The sequence below is a fragment of the Paralichthys olivaceus genome, chromosome 1 (genome assembly GCF_024713975.1).
Source record: "Paralichthys olivaceus isolate ysfri-2021 chromosome 1, ASM2471397v2, whole genome shotgun sequence".
In the NCBI taxonomy this organism is placed as follows: Eukaryota; Metazoa; Chordata; class Actinopteri; order Pleuronectiformes; family Paralichthyidae; genus Paralichthys; species Paralichthys olivaceus.
In genome coordinates, this window is record NC_091093.1 from 1,713,098 (window position 1) to 1,733,175 (window position 20,078).

At 39.7% G+C, this 20,078-nt stretch overlaps 2 protein-coding genes across 2 annotated transcripts; one reads left to right on the plus strand and one right to left on the minus strand.

Annotated features, from left to right (window-relative positions):
- Positions 1 to 652: 652 nt before the first annotated feature.
- znf414 (zinc finger protein 414) lies at positions 653 to 4,831 on the plus strand. The gene is made up of 5 exons (XM_069523289.1): positions 653 to 821; positions 1,051 to 1,161; positions 2,621 to 2,726; positions 2,946 to 3,430; positions 4,415 to 4,831. Exons 1-5 carry the CDS (start codon positions 773 to 775, stop codon positions 4,582 to 4,584), a joined length of 921 nt encoding a protein of 306 aa, XP_069379390.1. The 5' UTR covers positions 653 to 772; the 3' UTR covers positions 4,585 to 4,831.
- Positions 4,832 to 6,188: 1,357 nt separating this feature from the next.
- On the minus strand, positions 6,189 to 19,411 carry mtch2 (mitochondrial carrier homolog 2). The gene is made up of 13 exons (XM_020108115.2): positions 19,255 to 19,411; positions 18,178 to 18,262; positions 15,662 to 15,768; positions 13,891 to 13,917; positions 13,127 to 13,183; positions 11,929 to 11,986; positions 11,672 to 11,723; positions 11,515 to 11,574; positions 9,716 to 9,809; positions 8,896 to 8,943; positions 8,746 to 8,813; positions 7,813 to 7,888; positions 6,189 to 7,017 (listed from the first exon to the last, which is right to left on the minus strand). The coding sequence occupies exons 1-13, from the start codon at positions 19,339 to 19,341 to the stop codon at positions 6,931 to 6,933; spliced, it is 906 nt and encodes a 301-aa protein (XP_019963674.1). The 5' UTR covers positions 19,342 to 19,411; the 3' UTR covers positions 6,189 to 6,930.
- Between the last annotated feature and the right edge of the window lie 667 nt (positions 19,412 to 20,078).

A 20,078-nucleotide genomic window follows, 5' to 3' on the forward strand; every position in this document is an offset into this window, starting at 1 on the left:
GTGTTGTACTGAGCACAAAATGATTATGTTCAAATGCAGTCACATGTAGTGATCAGGTCCTGATAACTGGTGAGTGTTTTTTAGTTAAAGTGGGAGCAGGTCACAAACCAACTGCATCTTCTTCTCTGATCATGAAGCAGCTGATCACTGAGCAGCTGTGACCAGAGAAACTGTGTTTTCACTGATCTGCAACAACTGTGCTGTCTGGGAGCACACACACACATTTTCTCCCACTCCTGATATTTCACATGATGGCCTGATACGATGATGATTTAAAAAGTGAACGTGAACGTGAGTGACGTTTACTCAGTTTGCTGACTACACTACAGGGAAGATTGGAATAGATTGCTTCTGTCCGGATCGCTCAGTTGACCTGCTCCAGACTGAGGTTTACATATGGACACAGAAATGCAGAATAAATGTGGAAATAAATTTTATACATTTATTTCTGAATTTATTTGAAAATGTCAGTATTTATTTCAGCATTTATTTATTTATTTCCTTATTTATGTATGTATGTATTTATTTATTAATACTTAAGTCAGTTTTTGTCCTCCACTGATGTAGAATTTGAGAAATTTGTTAGGAAACATTATGTTACACACTGTTGTTACAGTAGGAGGCGGTGACTTTAATTTGTTTGCGACGATCCGAAGAAGAAGAAGAAGGAAAAAGAAGAAGAAGAAGAAGTGTTCGCGGTGTATTCTGGCGCTTGTAGTCCTTACTGACCTCTCCATCGTCGTTACTGCAGAGCCCCTTCTCTACGACAGCGATGTCTTCAGGCAGCACAGTGGTGCAGGGAGCTGAAAAAGAAAGTGGAGGTTTGTACTAAAGCTCAGATAATACAGATTCACGCCAAAGTCGTCACGCGCTTTCATGCTAACGTGTCTAACAACAAAAGCGATGTGACAAAGCTCGCCAGCGAGCAGGTTAGCATGCTAACTACAATGTCGAGTTCCGTCGCGAATTTATTATCATTTTGTAACCTACAGATGTATTATTAATACACGTACGTGCAGCATTTTGTTAAGTACCGTTCATTTGTTGCAGGGAACAAGAGGACGTCGTGCCCGTATCCCGGCTGCAAGAGAGTGTACACAGACACTGGCACTCTGGACAGTCACATCCAGGACCATGGAATCCCTGCTCAGTCTCTCCCTGGTGAGAGCTTCTGTTGTGTTGTCCGCAGTGAAAACACGTGGATATGTCTATCACTGAGGATTATTTCTCCTGCGTCATGAAGTATTTGTCCAGGGCAGGATCTTTCATTTTGCTGTGGGGGACGATTAACAGAAACAATAGAGCCTTTCATAGAGGGGACACCATAGGGGACCAGCGAGTGTACTTTTATATCTATATATATATCAATATATATATATATAGGATCTCGCGGTTTCATAACGTCACGATTTTCAAGACCTGTAAAAACTAGTATATCTAACTATGGTGATCTGCCTCTCGCGAGTCACGTACTTTGTGTGTTGGACGTGAGGTGACAACTCTCGCGAGTCATGTTTTGTGTGCGCGAGCCACTGCAACGTTAGTTGAGTAGAGGGAACTGACGTAACGGCTTTATTTCCACCAACACTGGACAAGGAACTCCATCGGAGGAGTTCAGTGAGAGGAGCAATCATGGTTTACTTTCGGTTTCAAATTCACTGAGCAACCTTCCACAATCAGGAAAAACTAAATCAAATAGCTTACATAAATTACTTTTAAAAAGCCAAACATTACACTATAAAAACTAACTGGATATTGTTGATGATAATACATATTTTAGTTCATTAGCTAAATTATTAGCAATATATTCATTATATATTGTTTGTTGTGTGTCTTTTTCCTTTTATAGTATCAATAATCGTGAAACTGATATTTCTTCTGAATATAATTATTGTGGCACCAAAATTTCTTATCGTGACATCCCTCGTGCTGAGTAGATAATGAGTGTACTGTTATTTTTTTTAAGGGAAATTAAATTTGGGCAAATGAACTTTGACCTTTTTGGGGGACTCTGACTTTGAGTGGACACATGTCCTTGAATATCGGTCACAGAGAAATTGTAAGCTCATCATTTCAAAGCTCTTTTCCAGCTCCATATGTATCATTATGTTATCCCCTATAAAAAAGTAACAGCATTGTGAGTGATTATGTTAATATTGTAAAATTGGTAACATTTTAACCAAAGGTAATTTATACCAAAACTTAGGTATTTGAGTCTTGCTGAGATATCATTACTTACCTGAAGGGGTACCTCATCGCTTATTTTTTGCAATGTAGTTGGACAGCAGTTATACCAATGCACTACTCTGTTGCTGGGCTCCCAGGCTACTGGACAGTCTGGTCAAAGAACTACAACGTCCTTGTGAATAGCGTTGGGTAACCAATTCTGTACTTTAAAGGGTACTGACCAAATTACGTTCTCTCTGTGTCTCTATCATTCTCGCTGCGCACTGCCAACTGAATGTGTCAGTGTGATCGAGAAAGAGAGAGGGTGATATGTGAACGTTACCCAACCCTAATTGTGGATTGTTTCTGGCTATAAATTTAGTCTGGGTGTGAAGAGGAGATTGTAATATGTAGTGCAACACATGACATTAGGTGAACACTGTCCTTTCTTTAGGAAAGATTTTGCTGTGCTCCACTGTCGGCTGCAGTGGTTCCTTCCCCAACATGCAGAAACTGATGGAACACATGAGACAACATCATAAACCCAACATTTTCTTCTTGTGAGTTGGTCTTTATTTTACCTGTAGCTGAGATGCAGTAACTCATTAGTAAAATATCCTTGATGTCACGATATCACTCTGGCTGAGGGGGTAGAGCAGTTCTCCTCCCCCATACAAAAGGCCCCTCATAGATGTTGAAGTTACAAATTGTAAGTTGCTTTGAATAAAAGTGTCAGCTAAATTGTGTAATATAATGTAACATTGCCTCTGTTTATGAAGGTGTGAGAGCTGTCGCACAAAGTTGCGATCCTACCGTGGCCTCCTGACTCACCTGCACACCTGCTCCAAAGTACCACGGGGCAAAACAAAGCCAGCAGAACAGACGCCCCCTCAGCCTGCTACTGTGATCAACCCAAACATGGCCTCCATTTCCGTGGACCAGAAACCCCAGTGGCAAGATTCAATGTCTACGACCCTGCAACCGTCCTCTCAAATCCCAAACCAAGAGGGTTCCTTCCCCATTGCTGTTCCTCAGCCAGACTCTGCAGCTCACCCAGAAACCCCCCCTATTCATCTGCTCAAAAATGGAGCCTGTAATCTGCCTCTATCTCCTAAAAGGGATGGCCCATCAGCAGCCTCAGACCTCTCTGATGCCCAGGGTCAGAACCAGACACAGAGTAGGTCTCCCGAGCCCATCCACCATGCTCCTGTATCAGCCCCTCACTCTCCTCCTGGGTCCTCGGCAATCTGGAAGAAGAATCAAGGTGAGCTTTCTCCTCACCTAGCTTGTTTGGTCGAGACTTAATGATTTTACAGTTGAGTCCAGTCAAAAGTAACAGGTGAAAGGTGGCTTGGACTAGGGCTGCACAATGTTAGGAAAACATGTGGTAATGGATAATAATTGAACATTGCGATGACGATATGACTTGCAATAAATAAACATAAATAGTAAATGGGGACCACGGAACTCCACAGCGCCACCAAGTCCTTGGCAGACACCCAGGGAGCCATGCACAGCTCCAATAAGTCCACTTATGTTAATTTTGGGTTTTTTCATACAGGAGAGGTGGGTGGAAAATAGGAGACCAGGAATAGTTGTGTAGCCATCATGTTTCAGCACTGACAGACTAGTTGTTATAATTTTGTATGTTATAAAAATAATATAAAATATAGTTATATATGTTTGGAGACGGCTGTGTCGTTTCATTTGTTGGATGGTAATGCTCTGGGGTACATAGGATGTCCATGGGGGATTAAAAAAAGTTGAAACTGAACCTGATGCCCTTGGCAATATAAACATAGGCTTTTCCAGCCTGACTGCCATAATCATCTGACATAGCAGGTAATCCAACCTGATCAGACATTGAGAAAAGTTTACAGAAAAAGCCAATTTTCTCCCTGATTGTCTCAATTGGTGTTGTTGGTCATAAAGAGGCAGGAATATTAAAATGCAACTTTTTCATAACCAGTTAAAAACTCCTTGTAGTAACCTTTATAATCTGAGGCAAACAAGAAAAACATTCCTGAGAATGTCATCAGCGACTGACCTGCGTTCTCAAATACAGCCCCTTCGGATAATTTCAGGAGATTATTAGAGGTTGTTACCTGCAGCTGTCTGCAGATTAATTAGTGTTGAGTCCAGCATTTTTTTATGATTGCAAGCTATCTTCATAGGTCATGATGAAAGAATATCTTGAATTTGAAATGATTCCTTTGTTCAGACATAAATGTGTCCTTTCTTATTTTAGGTATGGTGTGCAACAGACGAATCCTTTGGGAGCACACTAAAGGATGCTACACGTGTGTGCAGTGTGGTCACATATCATCCAACCGCAAGGACATGACTCAACATATCAACGATCAACACAGTGGACACAAGCATGCAGAAGACTCTGGAAGCTCAGCCAAGAACACATAGCGTATAAACATGAGTCTCTACTCATTTGTCCTCATGAAACTTATGTTGATGGAAGTGACAGGTTTAACCAAACACTGATGGTTTATGTATAACCCATCATTCTGAGAGGAGAGCCTCCAGCAGGTGCTCACTGATTTTTTTTCATTATTAACATTTCATTTACTTGGTAGTTGCCTATTGTACTAGCAGGTATGTGCAGAGTCAATGCATCATGTAATGAATATAAATTATTTTTCCATAAATTCAATTTAAAATGTGCTTTTTAAATGTACACTGCTCAAAAAAATTAAGGGAACACTTAAATCAAACACCAGATCTTGAACAAATAATACAAGTTGAAAATCTCTACAGATGTTCATTCTATAATTTGCCGAGAACATTATGATGTAACAACGGTCAATGGAAACCAAAATCATCAACCCATTGAGGGCTAGATTCAGCCAGTTTGGTCAGAAACATGCACACCTGTAGCCTGCTGGAGGTCATTTTGTAGAGCTCTGGCAGTGCTGCTGCTGTTCCTCCTCACACACAGGAGCAGATACTGGTCCTGCTGCTGGGTTGATGCCCTTCCACAGACCTGTCCAGCTCTCATTGTGTAACTGCTGGTCTCCTGGTATCTGCTTCCTGCTCCTGAGATTGTACTGGGAGACAGCAAACCTTGCGTCCGCTGATATGGATGTGCCTTCCTGGAGGAGCTGGACCACCTGTGCAACTTGATTGGGCTGCAGGTCCTGCCTCAAGCTACCAGTAGTGACAAGGACACTAGCAGAACACAAAACTAGAGAAGAATCAGTCAGGAAAAATAAGGAGAGAGCAGCTGTCTGTGGCCAGCACATGCAAAACCATTCCCTTTTTAGGGGTTAAGTTGATTTTGCTTCTCCATTGCACCTGTTGCCACTTTCATTTGCACCAAGCAGTTGAAATTGATTCATTATGTGCTTCCTAAATGGACAGTTTGAACTATTAATGTTCTTTATTTGGAATAGGGCAACAGCTTCTCCAATGTTAATTGATGCCACTCAACTAAGACAATATCACAACATGACAGTTATTTTAATATAAAACTACAGGCAAAAAGCTCAATTGTAAAGCGCTCTCATGCTACTATAGTTCTATAATGACGCAGTCAGAAGGTTTTAATTCCTGGGGGGAACAGTGAAAAGTAGAAATGACCCCAGTTCAATCCCATCCTCCCCCTTTCCTTTGGCAAGATGCAGTACCCCAAATTGCACCTGACTGTCTCAGATGTGTGTATGTCAAAACTGAATTGTGAACCGCTCTGACTGGTCATCAAATCTAGAAAATCAACATACCATGATTAAAGGATGAGGCTGGTGTAACAATGAGTTTCTTAATGTCAGCATATCTAAAAAAAAAAAATCATCCAACAGTGTGTAAGTAAAGTGTGATGTGTGAATAAAAGTGAGCGTGTATTTGGATACAGGTTTTATTGAGACACTCACGGTTGGCTCTGCTGACAGGAAGAAACAGAACCTCCCCAGTCCTTCAGCTCATTGAACATCTGTACCCATGCAGCTCTCCACATTGTACCCTGGTTTTTATAGTCTTCCAAAATCTACATCAAACCACCCTTACAAGAGAAGCAAGGTCAAAAAAGCTGTTTTTATTTGGGTCTGTCAGGATGAGTTGAAACCAGCACTTGAGTGTTCAGTGTCAGAGAGTTTGGTCAATATAGGCTCTTCTCCATGCCTCTGTACAAGAACACATGCTCCTGGAAAAACCTCGATCTCAGAGTTTTTTACCTCCTTTTTATAAGCATAACAAGCCCATCCAGCAATGAGCTTTAGAATAACTAACACAAGAAGACAATACCACATGACAAGAGGTCCCACTTGATCATTGTGTGAATTTTTAGACATTACCACATGCAGACTGAAGTGCTTTTTTTCAACAAACAAAACCCATCACATGGGAAAGGGGAGTCCTTATTGATAGATCACAATAGATATTAAAAACATGGGGGTTACTAGCACATTGGTCTGTCATAACAGTATGCAGACAGGTTGTTTGCCACCATAAGTTATCCTCCCATCAGTTTTTGTACATGTGGGTTTCAAAATAGATCCTGTTCCATCTCACTGTATCATGAGCCTGCTGTTTCAATCAGTTAATACATTTCTATTAATAAAACAACCTGCTGGAGGTAAACTGGAAACTAATATTTTTTTTCTTTTATCACATGGTGGCAAGTTTTAGGAAAAAAACCTCAGAGTAAACAAGTGCATACAAAAAATGACGTGCCGACTGTCCAACCCGAGTTCAGGCATTGTTGATTTTTTTCTGTTTCATTATCACAGCTATGTTCAGCTTAGTTCTCTTGAGGCTTCAAAAAAATCTCTTCTGCTCAATCGCGTACATTTTTCCTGCCGGAAGTTTCCGGAAAAATAAACTGTTTCCTCTGCTCATGTTGCCCTGGAATGAAGAGAGGAAACAAGTGTTTAGAGGTGAATGATGTCCAGAAACCCCAGTCCAGAAACCCTTCCTTTCTTGGGTGAATCTCACAACTGACTTGAAGAGAGTTTTATGTTCAAAAATGTTGACTCACTTCCAATGGCTATAAGCTTTGGTTACTGTCACACCTTTGGTGCAGTTCAGGTGGTCATGGCTAAGGTCAGCTTTTAAAAACATTGAAGAGCATTAAGCAAGAGGTGAGGGTCAACATGGACCTTCTTATCTATTCTGATTTTAGGGAATCAGATTGTGGTAACTGACAGTAGGACTGAACCTGATGTGTGCATTATCCTTCTCTGATATCACAGAGTTCAAAGTACTCAGGACTACAACTGACGACGCCATATCTCTATAAATATTCATACAAATAATGACATCATCTTTCATAGCACACCAAACAGATGAGGTGTGAAAGCTCTATCAAATACAAGATCTGGTATGTACATAAGGGAAATACTATTCAGTTGGAATTTCCTGGACCACCTGTGGTTATATTGTATTGCATAAAAACAGAAGTGCCAAAAATATCATTACAGAAGCTAAATTAACAACTTCTATCTTCTTAGAGTTTGTCTAATTGGATGAGCTTTAATTTACACTTTGGAACAATAAAATTGTAAACTAAAAACCATGTACAATGTGAAAAGCACTGAAGATGATAACACTCAGTGCTCCATGTGATGGCTACAAGTGACTAAAGGCTTTAAGGCTACATCTGGAACATCTGTCCAGCTGTTTGGTGTATGATGCAGTTACCTCTCTGCTTAGATGTCTCCAGCAGTCCACCCAGGTGGGATATATTGATGCATAGGGAGGCAGACCTCCAGCGAGCCTGAAGAACAGTGGAAATATAAGGCCCAATCTAATTTCACCCCTTCTCCCTGACCCTTAGCCCTCCCCCCCCATTTTGTGGAGTGTAGTGTAGTGTGTCCAGAGTCTTGTGGCGATGGAGGGGGAGAGTCAAGCGTTGGATATCATCAGCAAGCTGGGAGAGAGACCAGCAAATGTAGTATTTTCTCCATTAATAAGGATTTAAAAATTACAATAATAATTCTAATACCTTGCATTATGGCCATTTTTTTCACAACCTTAAAAAGAATCGTTAGCATGCTAGCAATTTGTTTCATGTTGCACCCCCCCCCCTTTGACATACAAGATGCACCTAATTTAACCAGCGTATAGCAGCAATGTTACTAAACTTAACTGCTCCTTTAATAACAAAGAATCTTGGCAGGGTTGCCTACAGACCACTGCCTGTGTGCTTTTGATTCATACATGAAATTATGCAGAGCATCCAAAAGCGTTTCAATTTCCATTGGATGAATGTCAAAAACCATTGATTCACCTGCATTAGCATAGATGTTATAGGTTTGTCAATGACATTTGTATATTTAAGATGTCAACAATGTTATTACAATGACATTCCTGCCAAAACTTTGTCTCGTCTGTTTACATCGACGACTACTGATGATGTGTCACGTTTTCGTAGAAGACTACTGATGATGTAATGGCTTCTTGAGAGGCTGTCCCAATTCGTGGGGAAGATTTCAACCACTCCCCTTGTGACTCTGTTTCAAGGGGCAAGATAACCCTCGAAAATAAGGTGTAGGGAGAAGGGGTGAAATGGGATCGGGCCTTACTCTGTTTGATCTGACACTTGTGAGGATTTACAAAAATACATGAACTCACCCGCAGTTATTGACAGCCATGAGGTTTGACACCAGGACAAAAGGGTATGTGAGCATACTGGCAAAGAACTGAAAGAGAGAGCAGAAGAGGAACATGACCAAACAAGCTTCAAACAGATGGACTAAGATCATGCCGGTGTGTCAGACTCACCCCTGTTACAGCCTGGGAGCAGTTCTTTATTTCACCTGTGTGACTCATCTGATCAGAGGAACAGATTCAGTGTTAATTCTGCATTCATGCCTGGAATGAGGACTTATATATATATCCTGTGTGTGTGTGTGTGTGTGTGTGTGTGTGTGTGTGTGTATATATATCTCAGAATGAAATAACCAATTATGTAATATTTGCAAACTATTAATTGTTATAGCCCTAAATGTGTGTGTGAATTCCACTTATACTGTAAAGCGCTTTGAGTAGTTAAGACTGGAAAAGTGCTCTAAATATAGAGACCATTTATCATTTACAAAACTATTAGGTTAATCAACTTTATTGATCTTATTGATAGTAATGGAAGTTCAACTGGAGAATGTCATTTGTTCATTTGATCTAGCACCACAATACTTCACAATATTTAACACCTTTGTCTTGCAAAGTGTTTAAATCCACATTAACATTGCATTTTTCTGAAGACAAATCTGCATGGTATCCTCCAGCACAGAAGGCTAATTTGTTTTATCTCTTGCATTAGTCAGAAGTGGGTTGATGGTCACTGTGTTGACATTGGGATATACTATTCCAGCTGCAAGCCTAGAATCTGCAAAATAAACCACAGTTTGAGTACTAACAGACGGGATCTATCAGAATTTCAGAAGCTGGTGACAAGTGTTTCTGTGCATTGACCCTGCACGACAGCCCTGTTACTCCAAGTAGTGCCTGACAGTTTAATCTCAGGGCAATTAACTCCTTGAACCCTAACCCCTACAGAATACAGACCCCCTGAATGAAGTGTGATATACAAGAAGCAGCATACCGAGTCATCGATGGCGTATGTATTGATGAGGTGTGCCAGTAGGTTACAAATCCACAGGGACAGCACATCACCGAGGAGGCGAGGAATCAAACCACTGAGGTAAAAAAACCAAACAACATAATATCTGATCAAAAAATCTTACATACTGAATAAAAGATCACATCAGACAAAGTATAGGTTACAATTTAATTAGCCAATGTAATGAGACCTGCCAGGTTCATTTATATTCACCCCATCTATCTTGTGTGTTCACATCCTGCATTAAAATGTGTAATGAATGTGATAATTTGTGTTCTAATGTCATTTCCCCACTCAATATGCAAATAATAATGCATGGAATGTTTGTTCACAAAGACCAAATTATGTTGTTTTAGCCATTCTGAGTTTACAGACGTGTCTGAATTTGTGTGCTCTGTGTGTTGGCGAGAGAAAAATTATGATGCATTGGTCAGTGTTGATATTTTGGCAATGGCAATTAACAACCTATGGGCACTGAGAAATACTAAAAATACTAACAATACTTTGTATTTCTTGTGAAACTGTAGCAGGTCAGAGGACATCAGTGAGTCGGCAGTGCTTTGACTGTGGTCCACATGCATTCTCCCCATGTTCACATAGCAAAAAGAATGTGGCCACATCCATCCCAGAGCACCTGCGAATGTGGTTTGAGTGATCGAATCAGGACGCACTTGGGTGCACTTAGATGAGTACTTAGGATGGATCATTTGTGATTGGATCACTCAGGACGGATGTTAATACAGGGTAGGGTGGGCGATATGGACAAAAAAATTATATATCGATATCTATCGCAATATAATTTAAATAACCAGAAAATACTAAGTTGTTTATTTACAATGTTCTTATGTACAAAGGTTTTTTTTCTTAAGCACATAATAGATTTTTAATTGCTCGTACAATCATCCTGCACTTTACTTATCACATTTCATACAAACTACTACAGTGAAAAGGTGCATATACAGGCGCATCTGAATGAAAACCTAAATTAAAAGAAATAAATGCATGAAATATTTCACTCTGTGTTGAATTTGACTTGGGACAAACTTGATCATTACATGTTTCTAGAGTAGAATTTAGTTGGAGGAGGCGGAGCGAGATTTGACAGAGCACATTCAACAATAAATAATTTTATTATTAGAAATAAACTTTCATCTTGCCTGAACTGTCTGTAGCTGAATAGGTTAGGTCTACTCTACTGTGTTTTAATGTAGGTCACAACAGTGGTACTTGGAGAGCCTGATGGCTCTCTCTCGAGATTTAACGGAGCCACCTTGTTCATTCAAATCTCTATTTTGAAATTCTCTTTCCTTTCTATTCTCTTCTTACGACAATGATTCATTGACAAAATTCGACTTGAAACAGGGTAATTTTCAATGTGTTTTATGCCAAAATGTCTGCTGATACCTTCCGGCGAGGTGCATTCAAGGACTGACGGAAATGCTAAAATTTGCTAGCATAGCCCCTTCTGGTGGACTTTTAGGCTTAAAACACTGTAAATGACCTCCTTTCGAGTTCAATTTGAATGTCTGTTTTATTACTTCTGAAGCTTTGGTCACTCATTTCTTCAATTGTATTGGATTCTGCTGTAACACGGCATATTGGCATAGTGGTGAGTAGATAATGATTGAATGTTCATTTGTGGGTGAACTATCCCTTTAATGTTACTGGAATATAACAACCATGTTGATGGGACATACAGAGCTTTTGTACTGAGCCTCATTGGACTCATCTTTAGGTTCACCATCAAGGAAGAGAAAGTTAAATACGGATGTCAAACTTACGCAAAGAAGCCTAGTATGCCTTCTTCTCTGTAGACTGTGATGATGGAGTCAAACACACCACTGGGAACAGTTGGAGAGATGAAAAGATCTTTTAAGTCTTTAACAATTTTAATTGTTCCTCTCATTGTGACATTTGTCTACGATGTTAAAACATTACCTGTATTTTGTTTCTCTCCCAATAAACTGGACCATACACCGCAAAGTAATCACTGTAACACAAGTCAAGGAAAACATACTTGACATAAGAAGTATCTACTCACACAGATATGCTTACATAAAGAAAGAAAACACCTAAATGTCTCGCAACTGAAACCACATCATAGCTTTCATACAACCCAAGACATCTAATGAACACTGTTGAAGTGAATCAGGTAAAAGCATCTGTTTGAGCTGTTGCACATATTCATGACATACCATGAAAGGGATGTGTGACAATCGTGGCACAGGAACGAGCTATCATTTCTTTAGTTGTCTGTGGAGACAAAATGCATTTGTCATTAACACTTAAAAATAAAATGGGACAATTTATTGTAAAATATATCAGAAAATAACTATAATAATTTACTCATAATAATGAAAGGCTATGTAGTTTTTGGAAAGCTATTTTACATACAAAGGTAAACACTATAATTGGTGCATTATTTACATCCAGGTTTTCTAGCCTGTGGTTTATATCTTATTCACCGTTGTGTGAATATGCATATTTCTAGTAGATATGACTATACACCATATAGAAACCAACAAATACAGTTAAGTTAAAATGCATTCAAACACCTGAATGAAGCAAGATTTGGCAGAGCCGCCTCAAAGTTCTCTGTTCTCTTTCTATTCTCTTCGGATGATGATTTAAATATCTTTAACTTATTACTTAGTACAACAGGCCTCCATCTGCTTGGCCAAATATATTGACATGCAGAGCATGAATGGATGGCACATTGAACACCCTTTATCACAGTTCAAGAAATCTTTTGAAATAGGTATATCGCACATGTTGATATCGCTATGATTTTCAATATATTGTGCAGCCCTAGATTCAATGAGCATCCACTCTCAGGTCAAATTACTCTGCAGCCGACACAGGTTTTTATTGACTCCAGTCAATTGGCAGTGATGGAAAGGTGACACCCAGGTGAACATGATTATTTGGCAAGACAACTAGGTGAGAGTGTGCCTTGGCGCATTCGAGACATTAAGCACCTGGGAAAGAAGACAATCGCCTTTTTTAGTTTGTTTACCTGTATTTCAAAATATCTGAGTACGCCTGTTAATTTAGGTGTAAAAGAGGTATTGGTGACCCCTGTTTTTGGGGCCACTCAGATACATTCATAGTTGTCCCTGTTCTGGGGTCACTGTCCAGTAGGAAGGTGAACCTTTAGCCGAGACGGAGGTCCTGTGCACTGTGGACCAGGTTTTAATAAAGGGTAATTCAATACTTTGCTCTGTTCTGCTTTTCTGCAAAACTGACCAATTTCCCTGACCCTAAAACACCCACACAGGAGAGCATGGTAGAGGCAGCATCAAACTGTTGGTATCCTCCTGACAGAGGACTCAGGTCAAATAGTTAAATCTTGGTCTTTGGTGCATTTCTTGCGCTTCTATACAAGGATCTTACCTCATTAACAACATGCTGAAGGGAGCCCTCCACCGCCTTCTGCTGGCCACCCAGCACCTGGGTAGAGACAGACCTTATAATTATCTATCTTTTAAGTGTTGCCCATTTTGTCTTTTTCAGAAAGAAAAACTACACATGAAAATTGTCATGACAATCTAATTATGTACAAAGTTAGAGGTTTACTTGCACAGTTTACAGCTTTAGTTCTCTGAGAATCTCTTTCATATCCAAGCAGGACTGGTATTGTACAATGAAATATACTTAACTGAATTGATATTGAATCATAAATCGAATCAAGACCTTGTGAATCGGAATCAAATCGTTTTGGGAAATCAGTGCAGATACACAGCCCCAGTTAAGATATCACAAATGTATATGTGAACTGTCAAAAAAAGGTATAATAGGTGTATTATTACGATGCCAAAAGGTGCAGTGAAATATTGTAGGTGCACCTACACTACTGTAGTGTGTATAAAAAGGTCAGGGGGCTCATGGTGATGAATGTCCAACACATTTCTCAGAGTCAGTGTGGATTGATCTATTCAGCAAGGTGGCCAAAAGACACTTTTAAATATGCTATGTGGAGAGGTCTTTAGATTCAAATGCAGAATCTTTACAATACAGAAGATCAGATATACAAGCCCCCTAATATAAACAGTATATGGTGTTAGGAGCACACACTGACAAATGTACAGCATCAATATATACCCATTTTTGCTTCTGTTCAAATGTTCAAATGATGTATAAGAAAAAAAAACTCTTACCTGTGGTGTGCCTTGTTCCTGACATTTCTGTAAGACATAAGCAGTTCACATTTTAAAAACTTGGGAAATAAGCACTTGGTGAGTTACATTTAGATAGATAGACGTGTAAGCTATTCACACCAATGATATGCATCCTGCATGTTTAATTACACTGAATTTGCCTACAGTAATAAATCATTAAAGGCCTATCAATGCCATTCTTGAGAACATTGACAATCTTATTACAGCTGAAAGCATTAATCGATTAATCAGCAAGTTGATCAAGTAAAATGAGTGTGCAAATGACCATCAACAATTTAAATATTATTTTTCAATGTAGACTACATAAAGCAGTTGTTCACCGACAAACTCTATATATTATTCCGATAATAGGGTCAGAAAATGTGGTTTAAACCAATATCGTCCCCGGAAAAATGGAAAAGGCTGAAAAGTGTCATTCATCGTCTGGTTTTTCTCCACAATACTATATATGCAATTGGACATTTTCTCCACAAACTCACAGTCTGTATTGAGTGACATTCAATAATTTAACAGACACGCAATCCTAGAAAAGAACTTCTCTTATTTTAAACATATTCCAGCCAAAGCACAATGTGGTGTCACAACCTGGCTCGTAAGGCCAGCACAATAAGACAGACACACCAACTAAAGTATATTTATCAAGCCAAACAAGTGGAGTGAGAGCCATCAGTAGTGTAGGGTGTGTGTGTGTGTGTGTGTGTGTGTGTGTGTGTGTGTGTGTGTGTGTGTGTGTGTGTGAGTGAGTGAGTGAGTGAGTGAGTGAGTGAGTGAGTGAACATGATGTGTTGCAACTGCATGTAAACAAAAAGGTAATAATCCAACTGAAGACAACTAAGGCTGCAATCAAGGTGCAACCAAGATGTGCACAAACGTTACTTTTAAAATGGAATGGGAAATGGCACTCTTGGTTTATTGCAGGTTACATCCGAACACGCCAAAGTGTAATTAAGACACTTAGCGCCTCTAGCGCAGAGACCTTTTTTTTTTCCACAGTTAAAAAAATTTGCAATACACTTGCTCAATGAGCCTTAAGTCAATAATGGGAAAACATTATCTACACCAATCACTATTAATATAAACATTAGCATTAATATAAATGTAGCCCTCAAGAAATATGTGAGCAATACAATAATCTTTACTTCCTATTAAAAAATACATAAATTACAATTTTATGGAGAGAGAAAACTTAAAAATATAGTAATCATAGATAGGATATCTTCTTCTTCAAATAGTGAGAGCATAAGTATTAACTTATCAATACTATTTTAAATAATTTATACCTGAGGCCTGTTAATAGCAGGTGTTAGCGGCCATTCCTACTCACGTGTGGCCTAACAGAAGAGTAAAACTTTCAGTTCATGTGACTGCAGGACGTCAGACTGTCAGCATTCAGTTGAGTTCATGTTACTCATTCATGTTGGGTTATAGTGCATGAATCCCTCATTATTGAGATGAATGCAAATCGGACAGTTCAGTGGGTCAGAAACCACTGGCCCTGGTCTAAAGCGATGTGGGGAAACAGTGATATAGTCAAATGAGTCCTCTCCACAAGCTAAGTGCATGTGTGACATACACCTAGACAACAGTACAGACCTGAATGACTGACCCAAGAGTCTTAAAAAGTTTAAGAAAATGATTTCAGGACAATACCAGTTGCACTATGCATCACTGAGTCCCTGTGCTAATCTGAGGAACAAGCTGTGGGAGTAATAACATATGTTTATGGAGAACTCAATGTAGTCAGACCTACCTGCACAACTTGGCTGTGCACAACAGTGCCAATGGTGCCTGCACAGAGCCTTGGACCCAGTCCTTTGAAGAGCCCCGCTTTCCCATCAATTTTGATTATGTGTTTTGCTAAAAGATTCAGAAAATAAGATGGAAGGCTGTAAGAAAAGGTAGTTAGAAAACAATGTGATGACATTTTAGTTCGATGAAAACTGTGAGCCATGATCTGCACTCACTGTAACAGAGATATACAACACACAGTGGTCAAATACAAGTCATGAGATTTTTTTGGACTGGCACACAAGTTATATTTGTGGTTCAACACACTTTAACTGCAATGCTGAGCGTATCCAACAGATACTAGAAAAAAAACATTACTTCAGAGTTTGTTTGCCCAGACCACTAATTTTACTTGATCATCCCAGTAAATCCTGTCAGTTACATTTCTTACAACCATATTCCAATTGGCTCTGTAATCTTAATTTTTTTTTATATCTTCCTTTCAGCTCCACTGACATTATAGTACAGTATGATAATATACTGACAGGGCTGAAATTGTGTGTGCGAGTCACTGAAACGATAGTTGAGAAGAGGGAACTGACTTAAAAGCTTTATTTCCACCAACGCTGGACAAAGAACTCCATCAGAGGGGAAATCATGGTTTACTTTCAGTTTCTGACCAGCGGTGTGTGTGTGTGTGTGTGTGTGTCTGTGTGTGTCTGTGTGTGTGTGTCAGGAGCAGCTGACACAAACCCCCTCTCTCTGTCTTCAGTTTTTCAAAGTTGGTTAATTTTTCACTCCCATAACCGTTGCTGACCCTTCAAAATAAAACTCCCACACAGATACACAGCTAATGACAGGAAACACAAATGTATTGAACAATCTTCCACAATAAGGCAACTAAATAAAATAGCTTACATAAATTACTTTTGAAAAGCCAAACGTGACATTATAAAAACTAACTGGATAAAGTTGATGATAATATAAAGTTTTTTAGTTCACAAGCTATATTATTAGCTATCTTATTAGCTATCTATTATTGTTATTGTTGTTAGTTTTCCTTCTATAGTATCAATATTATATCGTAGAATATCCTGAAGCCATGACATTTCCTCTGACAATAATCGTGGCACCAAAATTTCATATGGTGACATTCCTACATGTGCATTATCGTTGGATGATCAGAGGCCTGTAGTACAAAGCAGGATCTGTGGTTATCGAAGTAACTACAGGTTTACCACTTATCTGGGTAAATTCTCACGGTAAATAACATTGTACTGCAAACTTTCTCAAGAGCAGGTTAAGTTCGAGGACACAGATCAAAACCTGTCAACAGCCCAACTACTGGCTAATCAGACTCATTCTTCTAAAGGGATCCTGAAAGGCACAACAGACTCTTAAAGAGCAGGAAATATTTGATCAGTGAAGTGGTTTTAATGTTCTAGACCTTCCATGAGTCCATTCTTATTTGAAAACAAACCTCTAATAAACAGAGGGATAGTTTAATCACAAAAAAGTAATACACAATAACTATCACAGCTTCATTTCATCACAGATTATTTGACTGAGAGAATTCCAGACAGTGTTAATACTTTGATTATTATTCGTCAATGCAACTTAGAGCAATATGGAGAAATAAAAGCTAAACCCTCTGATGACAGTTGAATATTTCAGTCAGACTGACCTCATCACACAATAACTATTTCACTTTACTTTTTGTATGCCTCACATGTCTACAATAGCTTGTTCATCATTAGACAAAAGACCAAATCTACTCAGCAATAAAACTTAATAAAATGCCTGTGTTTATTTAAAGATTTCTCAGTGTATCATTTCTAGTCATGTAATCATATTTACATGTGTGAGACTGCAACTGAACTGACCTGCAGGTAAAAGCATTTCTTGTCATTACAAATTAACAATTTATTTATTGTACAGACAATGTAGGTAAAATCAACCACTTGGCTCTTCCACCCGATCAAGACATAGCTTAAAAACAACAGACAGCAGCTACAGGGTTGTGGCACATGGCAAACTTGCACACATCCCTGGACAAGTCAGGGTGTAACACCAAATGTACACAAAACTATGTTTGGGATAAAACTCAATGGGGCACAGTTTAGGGAATTTACAAGTCAAGAGATTTCCCTGAACATCTGTCATTACTGTACAAATATGTACTTATAGGAGCTTCATATTCCTACTGATATCCGGAAAATACAGTAACATTCCAACAGAAAAAATTCTTACATGGGCAAGAATGTATGAGGGTTCTCAGTGCTGCACAAAGTAACCCAACATTTCATAAATATGATAAGAATTTTACAAGTTAACTAGTTCACATCTCTAACATTTTCAAAACTCACAACCCAATTGGTACATTTAAAGTAATGGCTAATGTAGCACAAGATTACATACCAATTCAATAACACTGAAGGGCATTAAACACATCTACTACTGCCTTCTTAGAAGCACTGTAATCAATACAAATACTGATTTCAATTGTGGAAAGGACTTGGCCTTGAGAGGCAGACTCACCATAAGCAAACAGTCCAGGGAGCTGGTAGACTTGTCTGCCAAACAAGTTCCTGCCCATGGTGGGAGGGAGCGGCTCATGTCCTACCTGCCAACACAAACCATATTAACAAGTGAAAGACAACATGTACCGATGTAGAGATCAGCGTAGCTGCTCTCTGAATGAACCTTCATCATATCGCCACACCCCGGGACTCTCCACTTCCCCCTCACTGTTTCACTTTGTAAATTGCTGATAATTCCATGCGTTTGCTTTAAGATGCTAGTGTTAGCTAGTTTAGTGAGCCACAGGACCCCAAATACCAGGCTTGTAAAGAGAGCCCTTAATCCTGCATTGCAATCAATTGTGTTATCTAAGATGCAAAGAGACAGAAGGCAAACTGCGGACTAACAAGACAACTGTACATACACACAACAGCTAACGAAGGGACGTTAGCTAACCCTGACCTTTCACTGTGACCGGACAGTACAAACCACTGCATAATGTCTTCAAACGCGGCAGCAGCCACACTGAGGCTGTGAGGTCAGACAGCAAGACGAAGCTGCTAAACTGTCAGCTAACTAGCTTCCACCTCCCGCGACTATTACGCCTCGACTCGCCGGAAACGATGAAACCGTTTGTGTGACTGTGTCTCAGGACGACTTGAGTGTCGCCCGACACTGTGCATACACACATTAAAAGACGCAGCACCGTATTTCAGTGTGAACCGCAACAATGGGTTCACGCGCGTCGCTTCCGCGTACTACAGAGTGTTTTGGAAACAGAAGGTCATTAGGACAAGAGCCGCAGCGATAATGTAGTTAGAATTTGTATCAGAACTTGTGCTGCTGTGTTTTACAAAGATGCTGACTTTAACAGTCTGTGATGGTGATTCGTTAACGGTCTTAAGCCATGCTCTACATTGTACGTGCTTTTAATGATAAGCAAGCTTACATTAAACTGCGTTACATTCGATGGACTTTGATACTCTCCTCTAAAGCCTGCTGGCTAGTTGAGTTATTTGGGATTTGCAAAGGAAAGCAAACAGTTACTAAAGTAGCTCCTGGAATGTTAGCACGAATATCCCCCCCGCCCCGTACCTGGATCAGGACTTTGATGTACATCAGAGGCTGGGAGAGGACGGTGAGCCCTGATCCCAGCAATACTTGGCCACACATGTCCGCCATCTTTGGAGAGCCAGGGGAGACAGGAAGCTCTTCTCGTTCTTCTTGCGGCCGAGTAACCCACAGCGCCTATGTTCCGTCTGAAAATAACGGTACTGCCATCTAGCGTTTACAGACAGAGGTCACTCACTGGCAGAACTTGAAATACACAATCACACCGATAACGTGAAGGTAAAATAACGTGAAAGTGATGTCACGTCAAAGTGCAAATCAGAGCATCATTCACCATAGCGGTGAAATGCTTCAACCAACCTGAAGACCAGTTATTGTATCTCTGGATTTTTTTTTTACCTGCCTAATTGATGTCCTAATCAATATTTTCCATATATATATATATATATATCTATAAGCACCACAAGCTGCCATTTACTTTGCCTCTGCTTATTTAGGCCCTGGCAGGCAGCCATTATGGAGCAAAAATGTCATAAAAACCAGAGACTATGACATAAAAGCCCATTCATTCATTGTTTTCCATTCATCCTGCTTTGTGTAAATAAATCTATTGCTTTTTACCTATTCCTGCTTCCCCACCAGTGTTCAACACATGGCACGAAACACGAAATTCTACCATAATAATGACCCTGCAGTGAGGAGATACAGTGGCTGGTGAAGTGGTCTCCTGAAAGAGTCTTAGAGCACAATATAAAGGAGTGCATGGGCCATTAAGCTGCAAACCCACCCCTCTTCTTCTATAGTCTCCAAAGAGGTTCAGCAGCTTTGCATCCAGAGCACGCCTAACC